The sequence below is a fragment of the Choloepus didactylus genome, chromosome 8 (genome assembly GCF_015220235.1).
Source record: "Choloepus didactylus isolate mChoDid1 chromosome 8, mChoDid1.pri, whole genome shotgun sequence".
Classification (NCBI taxonomy): Eukaryota; Metazoa; Chordata; class Mammalia; order Pilosa; family Megalonychidae; genus Choloepus; species Choloepus didactylus.
Genome location: NC_051314.1, coordinates 41,487,361 through 41,504,612, shown reverse-complemented (window position 1 = coordinate 41,504,612; position 17,252 = coordinate 41,487,361). Strand labels below are relative to the sequence as shown.

Sequence of the window (17,252 nt, the reverse complement as noted above, 5' to 3'; positions counted from 1 at the left end):
TCTTGGCTACAAAGCATGAAGACTACTGTGGGAAACCAATCTGAGATTCAAATTTTGTTGAAGCTCTAAGTCAAGGTAATATGCACCATTTTCTTGATAGGATCCTTTCTCAGAAAAGGTTTGCATGTTAATCATTTGTATAAATAATAGTAGGAACAAATAAATAAGATCAGAAAGTTTCTGATCTTTGGGAAAAAAAAAAAAAGTAACAACTTACCTTCCAGTATAAGGCTCCAAAGGCAAACCCAATTACAAGAGAAAAGAAAGCTGGCAATGCCATGGCTGCCCATTGTAAGCTGGAGTCTCCAGTGGAATTTGAGGCCTTCCCTGTAATTTAAAAAGCAGGCAGTGGACAGCACACCCACGCTAGAGGTTTTGCCCTTAGGTTGCGGTTGTTCCCAACTGTTTCCTCAAGGTACTCTTGTCCTGTCTCTGCTTAAACTATCTGAAACCTTGATCTTTATGCTGAGAATTGTTTGGGGAAAAGCAAAACAAGTCCAGGTACTCTCCAAAAGTTAAAGAAGTTTAGAAAAGAAAGATATCCTACAGACAAGGGGATTTGACATAGTTAAAATTGATACATACAGAACACAGACTTGGCATATCTCCTGGGAGGGGATGATTTATACTATCAAGCAAATCTTTCTAATATCTTTTCACTTTGTCACTCCTGACATCCTGCCCAGATGTTTTAAAGATGACACTGCAACCAGATCAAGGTCTATATGCATTAAGTTCTGTTTGTCCTCCCACAAATATTAAGTTGTCATACCTAGACTCTAGTTATAGTATTTTTAGGTCCCCTGTGCTTAGAATCATAGCTGTTTCCTCATTCACATCTTCATCCACATTTATTAGATGCCAGATAGTACCAGGCACTGTGCTGTGTACTAAAGGTTTGATTTTTCAGACATTTTATATTGGAAAATTTGAGACTATTTAACACTACAGAATGGTTGAGAGCACCAAACCATGTCACCCCACACTTAATCTAAATAAGTAACTTAGTGAAATAAAAGACATATGAGATTGACTTGGGAAAAATTTCCTGACCCTGCCTATTTCTATAAGAAGTATAATGATTCATGAATTTACAAACAAAACAAAACACATATGAGTACACACAATCTTTCACAAGGGTCTTGCATCCCACTACAAAACTTCAGTTTTGCAGATTCCAGATTTTTCTATACGTTTTCTGACAAGGAACACCTTAGTTGCTTGGGAACACTGACACACATGTGCTGATATGTAAGATTTAAATTCTCAGTTTTCTTTTGAAAATGTAATGTATTTATAAACTATAAATTTTCAGCAATTATATGATCAAAATATAAACAAATTCAAGGTAAAGTGTCTGCTTTGGGCTAATTTTGCAATATCTGGGTTACCAGGTCAGCCTACAATTACCTATTTAACATGAAAAGTAAGTAAGTATATAAGGTAAAAGAACTAAACCACTATATGTGAGTCATCATTTACAAGGGTAAAATGAACTCATAGATTTAACCTGAGTGATATGAAACAGATCTTATCTTCTATAGTAGGAAAAGGAATTGCCCATTTCCCACCATTTGTGCACCGGGAGCAGGAAATTCCCTAATTCTAAGTGTTTCCTATGGTCTAGGTCAGAGGCTCAAATAATACGTAGTTTGCGTGCAAGTGTTGGTGGGGGGAGGGAGGGAGGAAGTGAGGAATAAGGTGTCAAGTGTAAGGTGCAGGGGGTTGGGCAGGCAGTTGTGGGAGTGGGCTCCTCCTTCCATATAGGTACACTATTCTAACAGTCCTTCTGGCCCATCCTATCCTATAGCTCCATGAGAGATGTGTTCAAGGCATCTCAAGTTGGAGCTCAACATGAATTTTCTCACCAAAATAAACCTGTTAGAAAATGAGATTTGGTATTGAAGCAGTACTATTATTACAATAATATAGCTTTTATATTAAGGGTTATGTTAAGATTATCTACACTAGTCTGAGACCTAACTGTCATTTATAAAAGTGTTCTCTTTGAGAAAAGAGATTTAGAGTTACAAGCAATTCCTATTATTTTAGGAATTTTAATATCACAATCTGTTAATAACTTGGGTTCCACTGTCATGTTGTATTCTTCCTGATGGAAAACCTACGGCAGCCCATACTTGGATTGTGTACATGCAATTAGCATAGATTTGACCAGGCGAACCTCTTTGAGAGGCTCTAAGCAACGTTTGCAGAGAGAACAAAGGAAAGCATTGATAATTTTGTCCCCAAAACCCAATGGAAAATTTCAATGAGCTCCCTGTTCCGCCCAACGCCCAAAGCCGAGCCTTGATTTTACCCCTCAAATCAGAGGGAAGACCACACACACTAGCAACAAACAGGAGTTTACTAGAGAGAGAGGCATTCTGGGATACCCTCTCCTAGAGGACAGCCCCCTAAGAAAGGCATTCCAAGCAAAGCAGCTGGGAGGAGAGAGCAGAACTAAGGAAAGCTCACACTTGCTCTCACAGATTTCTGTGTCTTTAACCATTATGAAACTTCCACCCCTAAGAAAACAGCCCAAGACAAAGTTCTGGAATCTGACTACTGATGAAATACACAGCAGGAATGTTCCTGTGGGAAAGAAGGAGGAATGTAGGGTAATGATGGGGAGGGGAAAGGACCCAGAGGTACTGAGCTTCATTCCTATAGAGGGCAACAGGTCCTCACTTTTATTTCTCTTATTAACTCAAAGGGCTTAACAGCCAGGTGTTTGATTTGCCAGCGATACTGCTATCCCTTCTGAAGGAAGAGAAATATAAAATTTTCAGAAAAGGCTTGCCTCTGCCTACAGGATTTGACTCCCAGTATTTGCCACTGCTGTTATCCACCAGAAATCAATGAGATTTGAATTATATGCCTCAAAGCCTATATGAAGGATGTTTGGGGTCAAAGTCCCAGTAAGAAAGCTTTGCAAAGATTGTCCATCAGGTATGGGGAAACAGGAACACTCATTCACTGCTGGTGGCAATGTAAAATGGTGCAGCTGCTGCGAAAGACCATTTGGCAGTTCCTCAGTAAGCTAAGTATAGTGCTGCCATTTAACCTGACAATCCCAAAAGGTATATACCCCAAAGAACTGAAAGCAGGGACTCAAACAGTTACTTGCACACTGATGTTCATAGTGGCATTATTCACAGTTGTCAAAAGATGGAAGCAACCCCAATGTCCATTAAAACATGAATGGAGAAACAAAATGTGGTATATACATACAAAGGAATATTATTCAGCTGTGAAAAGGAATGAAGTCCTGATACATGCGACAACATGGATGAACCTTGAGGACATCATATTGATTGAAATAAGTCAAACAAAAAAGTACAAATATTATATGATTTCACTTATCTGAAATAAGTAGAATAAGCAAATTCATAAATTCATTATCTGGAATACAGGTCACCAGGAAATGAGGTGGGGAAACGGAATGGGAAGTTAAGGTTAAAAAGTACAGGGTTCCTATTTGGAATGATGGAAATGTTTTGGCAATGGATGGCAGTGATGGTATAGCACAACATTGTGAACGTTATCAACAACACTGAATTTATATCTGAATGTGGTTAAAAAGGGAAACGTTAGATTGTATATACGGTAATAGAATTTAATAACAAAAAAAAAAGTTTGTCCACTGGGACTTTGTGGGGAGAAGGAGGCTCATCTAGAACAGCATTTGAGTAGTCCCAAATTCCTGAGTTATCTATCATATTACTTGGGTCTCATTATTACTAAAACTGTTCACTATCCAAATTTATGGGAACTGACTTCTTGGTTTGACTAATAATTACTGACATCCGTACAGATGTAGAACAAACAAAAAAAAGCTACAGTTTTGCTGACCTTTCTTTTAAGAGTAAATCTGCTTTTGGGGACCACACCTATAAACACAGATTTCTGGGTGCTTTGAAATAGGAAACTCAGTACTCCTCCTTGATTCAGATCCAAAGTTCACTATAGGCTCCTCACAATTACTGATCCACAGCCTTGGTGCTTCTACTGTTCTAATAATTAATGATAAACATTTACTATACATCAGACATGGCTCCATGTACTTGTATATTAACTCATTTCAAGCACACAGAAACCTTATGAAGGAGATTTTATCACTCTCCATTTCATTGGGAACTACAGAGATTAAATAACCTGCTGAAGGTCATAAAGCTAACCAAAAGCTAGAGCTGGGAAATAAGCCCAGGCAGTCTGACTCAAGATTGTATTTCTAAAATATGTATAAGGTAATACATACTTGTCCTTTGGCTGGCATGATTGCCAGCTTTTGAGTCTTACCCCTGAAAATTAGTAGGCTTTTTCAAATTTCCTTGATCCTCCTTCCCCAAAAGCCTCTATCTCCTCCAGACTATAACCAAAAACTTTTACCTACTTCTATTATTATTCTTATTATACACTGTACTGTATTTTATTTACATCTGCTTCTCTTATCAGAAGGTGAGCTAGTCTTGAGCATCAGAATCCAAGTGCTGTATTCATCTGAATGACACTGCCTGGCCAAAAGCTGGTGATGATGCAAGACTCATATTTTTTTAAAAAGAAAACAAAACAAAATCAACAAACAAAAATAAGGCATCCATTCACCTTCACAATTAAAAAAAAGTAACCTCAGACTCAGAAGCACAGGATTAAACAGGTGCTTTACATTGTTTTTCTTTTAAAGCAATAGGGAAGACTTTCACTTCCAGCCATGATTTAACAACTGGTAGCCGAGTAGCTTTCCCAACCTAAATAATTATAGCACTGGAAAAATTATAGGAAGCATCTATTTCCAGACATTAGTCAACAGGCAGCACAAGACTGTAATCTCTGAGGGGAAAATATACAAGGTGAGTCCCATGATGTGGAAGCAAACCCAAGCAGGGGATCAAAGTTCCCCTGAGAGAGCAAGTCAAAGACTCACGTTCAGGGTTCCTGATGTGGCTGGAGTTTGTGGGATAGGGAACTGGGGAGAAGGTAGCTGTGCAGAGAAGGAGCACCAGAAATCTCCAGCAGTCTCCTTAAGTCACTGATTGAATAATAAATAAGCTGTACATGCACAGGGAGAGATTTCACAAATCCTTGCAAAAAACAAATCCTAGGGAGCTAGACTTTAACAGAGACCCTAGCAGTCATATGCAATGGGAGACAAGGAGTTCTGATAAGCAAGAATGGACAGACCCTGAGAAATGCTTAGAGACATTCTGAGGAAGTCAAGAGACACCTCAGAAATTCCATACTTTAAGATAAGGATACTCTACCCCCTCCCTCCAAGAAAGCCTAAAAACAGGTCTTGGAAGGAAGATAAGGCTGATTTGCCAGTAAATGACTGCCTACCAGAACAAAACTCAATGACAGTACAAAATCCTAATACTCAACAGCATATATCCAGCATGTATTAATAAAGTACTTAGCTATTTAAATAGGAATGTGACCTAGAATCAAGGGGGAAAATAGAATAGAAGCTAGCACTGAGACGATTTATGTGGTGAAATCAGGGGGTAAGAACTTCAAAGTAGCTATTATAACTATGTTCAAGGACGAAAAAAGAAAACATTGTCATAATGAATACGCAGATGGTAAATCTCAGGAGAGAAATATAAAAAGAACCAAATGGAAATTCTAGAACACAAAGTACAAATTTAGAAATGAAAAATTCACCAGATGAAAAATTCACCACTTTAGAAGAAAGGGTCATTGAATTTTAAAATATATAAATAGAAATTACACATTTTGAACCGAGAAAAATGGTTAATAAAAAATGAACAGACTCTCCCCTACGTGGGACTTTACTCCCAGGGGTGTAAATCTCCCTGGTAACAAGGGACGTGACTCCCGGGGATGAGCCTGGATCCAGCATCATGGGATTGAGAAAATGTTCTTGACCAAAAACCAAAAGTGGGAAGTGAAATGAAACAGCGCAAAGTTTCAGTGGCTGAGAGATTTCAAATGGAGTCAAGAGGTCACTCTGGAGAGTATTCTTATGCACTATATAGATATCCTTTTTTAGTTTTTAGTGTATTGGAATAGCTAGAAAGAAATACCTGAAACTGTCAAACTGCAACCCAGTAGCCTTGATTCTTGAAGATGACTGCATAACTATGTAGCTTACATGGTGTGTATGATTATAGAAACTTCATGGTTCACACTCCCTTTGTCCAGTGTATGGGCAGATGAGTAGAAAAATGGGCACAAAAACTAAAAGAAAAATAGGGTGCGACGGGAGGTGATGGAGTGTTTTGGGTTTTCCTTTTTTGCTTTTATTTTTATTTTTATTTTGGAGTAAGAAAAACGTTCAAAAGTTGATTCTGGTGATGAATGCACAACTATATGATGGTACTGTGAATGGCTGATTGTACACTGTGGATGACTGTAGGGTATGTGAATATACCTCAATAAAACTATTCAAAAAAAGTATATCTACTAAAAATGGGAACAAAAATTAAATGAATAATAGGGGTGATGAGGGGATAGGATGTTTTGGATGCTCTTCTTTACTTGTATTTTATTCTTATTTTCATTTTTTTTGGAGTAATGAAAATGTTCAAAAATTGATTTTGGTGATGAATGCACAACTATATGATGGTACTGTGAACAACTGATTGTATGCTGTGGATGAATGTAAGGTATGTGAATATATCTCAACAAAACTGAGTTAAAAAAATGAACAGAACCTCCATGACTTATGAGACAGTATCAGATTGTCTGATACATATGTGATTGGTGTCTGAGAAGAGGAGAGGGAAGAGAAAATATAAACAATGGTCAAATTTTCCCCATGTTTGGGCAAAAACAAACTTATAGATCCAAGCAGCAGCCTGGCAAACCCCAAGAAAGATAATTACAAAGCAAACCATCCCTAGGTACATCTTAGTTAAACTGCTAAAAAAGAGAAAATTCTGAAAACAAAGAAAAAGCCAGAGGAAAAAGCCAGAGTATACACAGGGAAAAATACAATAAAAAAGATGGCTACCTTTTGTCAGAAACAATGAAAGTGGGAAGACAACGGAGCAACATCTTTAAAGGACTGAAAAAAATTCAGAATTCCATAATCAGAAAAAATACCTGTTTAACATTAAAAACAAAATAAAGAGATTTTTTTGATAAAAAGAAAAAATTGAAAATCTGTTGCCAGAAGATCTGCACTGCAAGAAATGCTAAAGAAAGTTCTTCAGCTTGAAGGGAATTAACACCAGATGGAAACCTGGATTTACATGAAGGGATGAAGAGAATAAGAAATAATAAATTTATGGATAAATATAAAAGATCATATATTTTTCCTTCTCTTTCTGTAAAAGTCATACCATGGTTTAAAGTAAAAATTTTAAGAGTGTATCATGGAGTTTATAACCTATGGAGACATAGAGGTCAACAGCAACACAAAAAAATGGGTGTGGTTAAGTGCAACTATTCTGTTTCAAGGTTCCTGTATTTTTCTGAAGTGCTACTATATTAATTCTAAATAGAATGCTATTATTTAGGACGTATTCTGCAATTTCTAAAGCAACTAAAAAATAATGCAAAGGGATATCAATGAAAAGTCAACAGAGTAATTAAGATGGAACACTAAAAAAAATTTAATTAACCCAAAAGAGGGCTGGAAAGTAGGAACAGATGATTAAAAACAAGTGGGACAAATACAAAACAAGAAAACAGTAGACTTAAATTGAACCATATCAATAACTGTATTAAATATGATGAAACTAATTAAAAGTCAAAGATAAACTTGATAGGGAGGTGGGGCAAGATGGTGGCATAGGGAGATGTAGAATTTAGTTAGTCCTCTGGAACAGCTAGTATAGAGCTAGGAACAACTAGTAAATAGTATGGAACAACTGTTGTGGGACATCTGTACCGGTCACACATCATACACTAGTCTGGAATGGGTGGAACGGCTGAGATTGCAGCATAAAAAATGTAAGTAAAAGTCCCCAAACTGCGGAGCTGTCACCCCTCCCCCATGGGCACAGCAGTCCGAGTTGGAAGACTTCACTGTGAGAAAAAGAAGCAGTTTACTAGGAGGAAGGGAAGGTAGCTCAACCAAGGTCCAATTGCAGCTTTAATTAATGCATTTGAAAACAGAATACAAGCTACGAGCACAGCTAGACCCAGACCAAACAGGAAAGGAACCTGGAGGCTCCTCCCAGCAGACAGTTGGTGGGGCTGATGGGAAAAAATTACATAAATAAATAAAAACAGAGGCTTTTGGAATCGGCTGAGCTCAGAATACTAGAAAAGGGCTGTGTCCCAAGAAAATGGGCACACAGAACTGGGCACCAACTCTGTTTCTTGACTGGTAATTGAGGGGTTGGGGACTGGCTCTGAAAAGGGGATTTCTTTCTTTTTTCCTTTTTTTTCCTCTCATTCTAACTAATGTCTCATTAGAGAAAACCTCAGGCATTTTCATTTGTCAGGCTGACCCAGGCAAGGATGGAGTTAAGATAGTCAGAGAGTCAAAGGAAGAAATCAAGTGTAGGGGATAAATCCCTAAAGGGCTTATCTTCCCTAACAAAAAGGTGAGACAGAGCCCAGTTCAAGTGGCTGCCCTCCCTCAGAGAACTCAGATCCTAGGGCCAGGAAAAACAAACAAACAAACAATAAAAGCTTAAGCTTGGTGTGCTGGTTTGTATATTTATGTCCCCCAGAAAAAGTCATATTCTTTAATGCATTCTTTTGGGGCCAGATGTATTAGTGTGGATTGGATTGGAATCTATTGATTCAGTGTCCATGGAGATGTGACCCACCCAACTGTAGGTGATAACTCTGATTGGATAATTTCCATAGAGGTGTGCCCCCCCCCATTCATCCTGGGCCTTGTTTAGGTTACTAGAGCACTATGTAAGCTAAGAGAGAAGGAGCTCATACTAGCTGGAGCTGAGACAGACATTTTGAAGACTGCTGTTGGAAGCTAAAGCAGACATTTTGGAGAACGCCACTCTGAAATGCAACCTGGGAGTAAGGAGATGCCAGCCATATGCTTTCCCAGCTAACAGAGGTTTTCTGGATGCCAATGGCCTTTCTTCAGTGAAGGCACCCTTTGTTAACGGACATTTTATGGCCTTAAGACTGTAACTGTGTAACCAAATAAAAGCCAATCCATGTCTTTTATAAAAGCCAATCCATCTCTGGTATTTTGCATTCTGGCAGCATTAGCAAGCTAGAACACTTGGCTTCTGACACTCTCAGCCCCTGGCAGGGACAGGATCTACTGAGAAATTAAGGCAACACACCTCTTTACACTGGTGGGGAGCTGTGGGCTGACAAGTGCCATGTGCTGGGCAGGATAGGAAAAGCACAGCATCTGGAGGTCTCACTAGAAAGTCTAATAACTTGATGGGTGTCATCCTCAGGGAAACCTGATACTGATTACAACCCCTTTCTGAGACCTGGGCACATCTGGTCTGGGAAAATATGATGGGGTAATCAAGGAAACCAGATGCCTAGACAACAAAAAATTATGAATCACACTAGAAAAAAATGAAGATATGACCCAGTTAAAGAAACAAACTTACACTTCAAATGAGATACAGGAGTTGAAACAATTAATTAAAGATCTTCAAACAAATATGCTAACTCAAGTAAAAGATCAAATCAATGAGTTGAGGGAAGATATGGCAAAAGTGATGAAGGACATAAAGAAGACATTGGAAAAACAGGAGGAAGAACTTGAAAGTTTGAAAAAACAATTGGCAGAACTTACGGGAATTAAAGGCACAATACAAGAGATGAAAACCACAATGGAGACATACAACAGCCGATTTGAAGAGGCAGAAGAAAGGATTCAAGAACTATAGGACAGAACATCTGACATCCTACAGAGAAAAGGAATAGAAAGGGAAAAGAATGGAAAAATAGGAGCAGGGTCTCAGGGAATTGAATGACAACATCAAGCACATGAGTATATGTGTCACTGAAGAGAAGAGAAGGGGAAAGGCAACAATAAGAACAATGGAGGAAATAATCCCTGAAAACTTCCCATCTCTAATGAAGACAAAATTTCAGATCCAAGAAGCACAGCATATCCCAAACAGAATAGATCTGAATAGACCTATGCAAAGAAACTTAATAATCAGATTATCAAACATCAAAGACAAGGAGAGAACTCTGAAAGCAGCAAGAGAAAAGCGATCCATCACATACAAGGGAGGCTTGATAAGACTATGTGTGGATTTCTCAGTAGAAACCATGGAGGCAAGAAGGAAGTGGGGTGATGTATTTAAGACACTGAAAGAGAAAAACCACCAAACAAGAATCCTATATCCAGCAAAACTATCCTTCAGATATGAAGGAGAGCTTAAAATATTTTCAGAGAAACAGACATTGAGAGAGTTTGTGAACAAGATACCTGCTCCACAAGAAATACTAAAGGGAGCACTACAGGCAGATAGGAAAAGACAGAAGAGAGAGGTTTGGAGAAGAGCATAGAAATGAAGACTATCAGTAAGAGTAAAAAGAGAGACAGAGAGAGAAAAAACAAAAATAAGATATGACATATAAAATCCAAAAGACAAAACTAGATGGTAGACATTACATTCAGTGAAATTAGCCAAAAACAAAAGGACACATACTCTATGGACTCACTAATATGATTAACACTGATGAGTGAAATTTGAGAGTTAAAGTTGAGAACACAGGTTGTCAGGAGATAGAAAGAAGTTAGAAAATGGGCATGTAATGCTGAAGGAGTACAGAAGGTTCAAGAGGATTGATTGTATAGACCAAATGGATAGCATAATACTGTGTGATGGTAGCACAATATTGTAAGTACTCGGAACAAAGATCAGTGTAAGTATGGTTGAAGGTGGAAGGTTAGCGACATGTATGACACCAGAAGGAAAGATAGAAGATAAAGACTGGGACTGTATAACTTAGCAAAACCTAGTGTGGTCAATGATGGTGATTAAATGTACAAACAGAAAAATGTTTTTAAAAGAGGGAGAACAAATGAATGTCAACATTGCAAGCTGTTGAAAATTGGATGGTATAGGGCAAAAAAATACAATCAATGCAAACTAGAGTCTATAGTTAACAGTAACATTGTAAGACGCTTCCATTAGCTATAACAAAGACAGCATACCAAAGGTAAATGTCTATACGAGGGGAGTATAAGGGAGTGATATGGGATTCTTGGTGTTATTGTTGTCTGACCTTTTGATTGTATTTTATTTTATTTTAATTTTTCCTCTATCTTTTATATTTTTATTCTTCATTTTTTCCCTTGTTCTCCTGTTTCTTTGCAGAAGAAATGGAAAGGTCTTCATATAGATTTGTTGGTGAAGGCACAATTATGTGATTCTACCAGGAATCTTTCATTGTTTACTTAAAATGGATTGTATGTTGTGAGAATAAAATTGTTTAAAAAATAAACAGAAGGATACAAGTGCTGGAGAAAATGTGGAGAGACAGATGTACCTATTCACTGTTGGTAGGGAAGTAGAATGGGGCAGCCCAGATGGAAGGCAATGTGATGGTTCCACAGGAAGCTAACTATGGGGATGCTACATGGTCCTACAACCCTGTTATTGGGTATGTACTTGGAAGAACTGAGAACAGGGACATGAATGGACATTGCACACTGGTATTTATGGTGGCAGTATTCACAATTCATAATGGATGTACCTAAGGGTATATTAACTGATAAATGGAATGGTGAACTGTGATGTATAACACATAACAATGGAATATTGAGTGGAAGCAAGAAGAAATGAAGTTGTGAGATATGCAACTAGGTGAATGGACATTGAGGACAGTATGGTGAGTGAAATAAGCTAGAAATGAAAAGAAAAACAATATAATGCCTCACTAATATGGACTATCGATAATGTGCAAACTCTGAGAATTGAATCTGAGAGCAGAGGTTTTCAGGGGAAGGCTTATGGTAAAGGTCCCTAGATTGTAAGCTCTTACAGCAGTCACATCTATGCATGAGTTGTAATGGTTATTTCTAAATTCTGAGATGATGAGCTGTTTGTGTATAACATGGTCAACTCCTGGAACTTTGGGTAGCTGTGTGACACCTGAGACTCAGAGCCAGGGTTTGGTAGCTATGAACGTCAGCATTACCATATAGCAAATGTTAAAGAAGCTGAAGAAGAGATCAGACTTTAACTGGAGATATGAGTAAAATGGACTTTGTTAGGACTAAGGTAACCCAGACTAAAGGGAAAAGGATGATATTGACTGTGTTTTAAAACTTTGACTTCTTTGTGAGACCAAAGGAAGAGATGTTTATTTGGTGGAAAATCTATATTTTCTGTAGCATTCTATATAATGTAACTTGTATGGTCAGTTTACTCAAACACCATAATTACATGGAACCTTGAATAGGGGGAGAGATCTGGTTGTTTTCTACAGATTAGTGTGACATCTCTATACATCCTAGAGTAATTTGGGCAGAGAATAAAAAGTATTTGCAAAGCCCCCCTGAGACACTGGGGAAATTCCCCACCTGGGGAATTCCTGATATTCTCATAAGCATTGGAGCTACCAATTTAGAAGGCCAAGCCCTTGATCTTGGGGCTTGCATTATGAAACTTGTTACTGTAAAGGAGAAGCTAAGCCTACTTATAATTGTGCCTAAGAGTCACTCCAGAGAACCTCTTTCATTTCTCAGTCATGGTCTCTCTCTCTGAGCCAACACTACAGGTGAACTCACTGCCCTCCCCGCTATGTAGGACATGACTCCCAGGGGTGTAAATCTCCCTGACAACATGGGACATGACTCCCGGGGATGAGCCTGGACCTGGCGTTGTGAGATTGAGAAAGCCTTCTTGACCAAAAGGGGGAAGAGAAATGAAACAAAGTAAAGTTTCAGTGGCTGAGAAATTTTAAATGGAGTTGAAAGGTCATTCTGGAGGTTATTCTTATGCATTAGTTTTTAGTGTATTAAAATAGGTAGAAGGAAATACCTGAAATTGTTGAACTGAAATCCAGTATCGTTGATTCTTGAAGATGATTGCATAACTGTACAGTTTATACTGGATGACTGTGTGGTTGTGAAAATCTTGTGACCCACCTCCCTTTAGCTTGTGGATGGACAGATGAGTAGAAAAAAGGTGGGCAAAAAGTAAATGAGTAATAGAGGAGGAAAAGGAGTATGAGATGTTTTGGGTGTTTTCTTTTTTACTTTTATTTTTATTTTTATTCTTATTTTTATTTTTATTGGAGTAATGAAAATGTTCAAAAAATTGATTGTGGTGATAATGCACAACTCTTTGATGATACTGTCAACAATTGACTGTACACTTTTGATGATTCTATGGTATGTGAATATATCTCAATAAAATTGCATAAAAAATATAAACTTGATAAAGCAGCAAGGCCCAACTACACACTATTTATAAGAGATGCACCTTAAAAATAAAGACTTAGATAGTTGAAAACAAAGGAATGAAAAATATATACCATGAAACAGTAAGAAAATAAAGATCAGCTCTGTCAATAACAGACAAAACATGCTTCAAGACAGTGATTAATATTGGGGTAATGAAGGTTATTTTCAGTAACATAGAAGAGTTAATCAGTCTAGGAAGACATGACAATCATACACGTTTTAACACCTAATAACAGAGCTTCAAAATACAAAAAGCAAAACACTGACAGAACCAAAGGGAGAAATAGACAAATTTACAATCATAAAGAAAAATTCTGAACACCCTGTCTCAGGAAGACAAAAGAAATTAGACAAATAACTTCCTAAGAATGTGGATCTGAACAACATTATCAATCACCTTGACCAAATTTGGAAAAGCTACATCCAAGAAATGAAGAATACACACAAAAGATGTCTCAATAAATTTCAAAAAATTAAAAGGTACAGAGTATGTTCTCTGAGAACAGAATTAGTTAAAAGTCCCAAATATTTAAACATCAAATAACTCATTTCTGTATAACCCATGACTCAAAGAAGAAACAACAAGGAGAATTAAAAAATATTTTGAAATAAATGATTTAGAAAACTCAACATAGCAAAATGTGTGCGGTGTAGCCAAAGCAGTGCTTAGAGGGATATTTATACTTTTAAATGCTTATATTAGAAAAAAATGGTTTAAAATCAATGATCTTTTTTTTTTTTTTTTCCTTTTCACCTTAGGAAGCTAGAACAAGTTGAGCAAATTAAACCCAAGGTAGGTTGAAGGAAGGAAATAATAATGATAAAATTAGAAATCAATGAAACAGAAACAAACAATAGGGAATTTAAGAAGCCAAAAGATGGTTCTTTGAAAAGATTAATAAAGTCCATAGTTAATAGGAAAGACATTCATTGACTAACACACACACTCAAGGCCCCAATCTCTGATCAGAACCCTGGGGAGTCAATGTATTATGTAATTCACAATTTTAGATTTTAGAAGGTTCTGTGCTGCAAATATTGTATTTTATGTAATACCACCAAGAAGGTCCAGGTAGCAGCCAGTAATCAAACAAATTACTTCTTCTGCAGTGAAATACATATTCACTTTTAGAAGACTAAATAATGGTTATAAATAGCCTCATCTTAGTTCAAGTCAGGTTTTGGTGAAAAAAATTACAAAAACAAATTTGGCATTAGAAGGTTTGTTCTTATTTTTTAACTTCATAATTGCAGACAAGCTATTGTGGACTTATACTATATTACTTACTCCTATTTACAGATAAGTCGTTTATGTCCCTGAACAAATGACAATCTCTCATTTATAAGTCCTAAGGAATGATTTTCTTAGCTAAGATCACAGAATAATTTTTTTTTCCTCCTGTAGCTTCCAAGAAGCTAGAGGATCAGAATATTTAGTAAATCCAATGATCTTTATAATGACTTTTGCCTGGATTTGAAAAGAGGACATAATCTTCAGAGGAAACTGGGTTCCTAGCTAAGAAAGACAGAAATTTCAGGGAAAGAAGCGTCTTCTCCTTCAACATGTAATTTTAAAGTCAAATAAGAAAATCAAAGTTTCCAAACACTCAGTAGTAAATATTGATAAATACAAAACTGTAAGTATCCCTCCAAGAATTCTTCACAATTAGCATTTCTACTTTCAATTTTAAAATTCTATTTAGTCTGGCAATTTCCATGCAAAAATTATCTTTTTGAGCCTGCAATTTAAAATTCTAACTAAATCATATTTCTAAAAAAAAAATTCCATCCTTATTTAACGTAATCTTAGCAGAAAATTTATTAGCCCAATTCTTTAAGCTTTGTCTCAAGCTATAAGGAAACACAATTTTAAAAACCTAGTATTTAATTCTCAAGAGGACCATAACATGAAGAACAGTAACAGAACAGTATTTGTATTAATAATGGTATAAATTTCCTTTAAAGACCATGCAATACTCCTATGGATGCTTATTGGAGCCATGCATGCATTAAATCAGATATTTGTACTTACTATTACTGCTACTGCTGTCATTCCTAAGGGAGCTGGCTGCAACAGGGGGTAACATAAATGGTTTTGTGACACTGACTCTGGAATCTAAATAGAAAGCAATAATGTGTCAGTGTTGCATGGCAATTTATGTAAATTACAGAGTCCCCAAAAGGTGAAGTGCAATATCATGATGAGTACTTTCCGGATCTGCTTCCCAAGTTTAGATTATTCCTATTTATTTCATACTGGGTCTTGCTGTTCTATTTTATTAAGAAATTCACCACAATCATGTTGTAGAACAAAGATTTATTGCATACCTATGCTAGTAAATATGAACAATGATTAACTGTTGGTAATTTATCATTAAAAACAACAAAAAGACAATGAAATTAAGACTGCATTAGAGAGAACTGGTGGAGAAAAAAGTAGTCTCATTACAGAACAATTGATGTGAATCAGAATTCATGACTCAGAGTTAGACCCTTAGGGGTAAGATGAGAGAAGGGAAAATTAAGACGACTGGGGGTGAGGAATAATATAAATATTCATATTTATATTATGTAAATTACTAGCAAGTATCAGGTAAGGAAATACATGACTACCATATTGTTTACTCACATAAAATTCTTTAATTTGACAATGATGAATGTTGTTTTGGCTTGGAAATCAACAAAACTACCATCACTAGCTTCTTGTGTGCCATTGATATTTCCTTTTACATTAGTCATACACACACATATACAGCTACACATATATTTGATTCACTGATAGATCCTTAACTACACATATGATTCAAGCTTGTTATTTATATTTAAAGTGGAAATGCTTAAATATCTTACCTTTCTCAGGACTTAACGTTGAAGAAAGCACACATTCACTAGTTTCAGATGCCACGATAAAGTCTTTGATGGCATCAATGGATCTATTAAAAATTTGAAAGAATTGTTCAGGAGTAAATTGCCTGCGTTCTGTGTTTTTAGGTGGTTTTTTTACATTCTGGAAGAAAAAAACACCATGATTACATTTTTAAAATAGACTACAGACTTAACTGAGGTCAAGGTAATAGACTATAAATATGTCCTTCAAAGATTCATGTATTTGAACTCTTAAAACTAACACTTTTAGACAGCTGCTTTAAGCTACATAATTCAAATTTGTACTGCAGGACAGTGATCCCAACCAGTTCCATCTGGGGCTCGACTCCTGATAATAGCAATTGAGGAGAGGTTGGGGACTGTGAGGTAAACACAAGGTCATAACAATGAAACAATCCTGATGACTCATTGAGGACACCGCATTTTCAGGGATGCTCATTAAAAACATTACTGTTCATTAAAAAATCATATACCTCTCCATAACACAGGCTCCAAATAGCCAAAAATTTACAAGTCTGATGGTATTAAATATTGGCAAGGATGTGAAGCAAGAGGTCTCATACACTGCTAGTATAATATAAATTGGTACATTGAACATTATCTAGTAAAGTTGGACATATGTATGCCCTATGATCTAGGAATTCCACTCCTAGATAAATGCCCTAGTGAAACACTTGCATGCACTATGGAATGTATAACAAAGTTTAAGCCACAGAGTGTAAATCGTTACATCAAGCAACAGGACAGTGGTTTAAAAAATAGTTGTATATTCAATCAATGTAATATTCTATAAGCAGTAAAAAATTAGTTACAACTCTATATCAAAGTGGACATATCTCATAAACCCAATGCTGAGAGAAGCAAGTCAAAAAAGAATACAAACAGTGTGGTTAATTTAGAAAAAGTTAATAAAAAGCAAATCAAAGCTATACTTCAGGGATACATAAATGGATGATTTTCTATAAAGAAAAGCAGGTAATAATAATAGTGGCTAACAGCTCAATAGCACTTACTGTGTAGTATTCTAAGTACA

The 17,252-nt window shown here is 36.6% G+C and overlaps 1 protein-coding gene across 2 annotated transcripts in view; it reads right to left on the bottom strand.

Annotated features, from left to right (window-relative positions):
- Window positions 1–17,252, bottom strand: part of KITLG (KIT ligand) — a 92,774-nt gene that overhangs the window by 13,122 nt on the left and 62,400 nt on the right. The window contains exons 5-7 of one of the 2 annotated variants that reach the window (XM_037846813.1): window positions 16,184–16,340; window positions 15,366–15,449; window positions 218–327 (exon numbers count right to left, since the gene is read on the bottom strand). In XM_037846813.1, the coding sequence (XP_037702741.1) occupies window positions 218–327; window positions 15,366–15,449; window positions 16,184–16,340 (351 nt within the window). The remainder of the gene's footprint in view (window positions 1–217; window positions 328–15,365; window positions 15,450–16,183; window positions 16,341–17,252) is intronic. The other variant, XM_037846814.1, reaches the window with a different exon arrangement.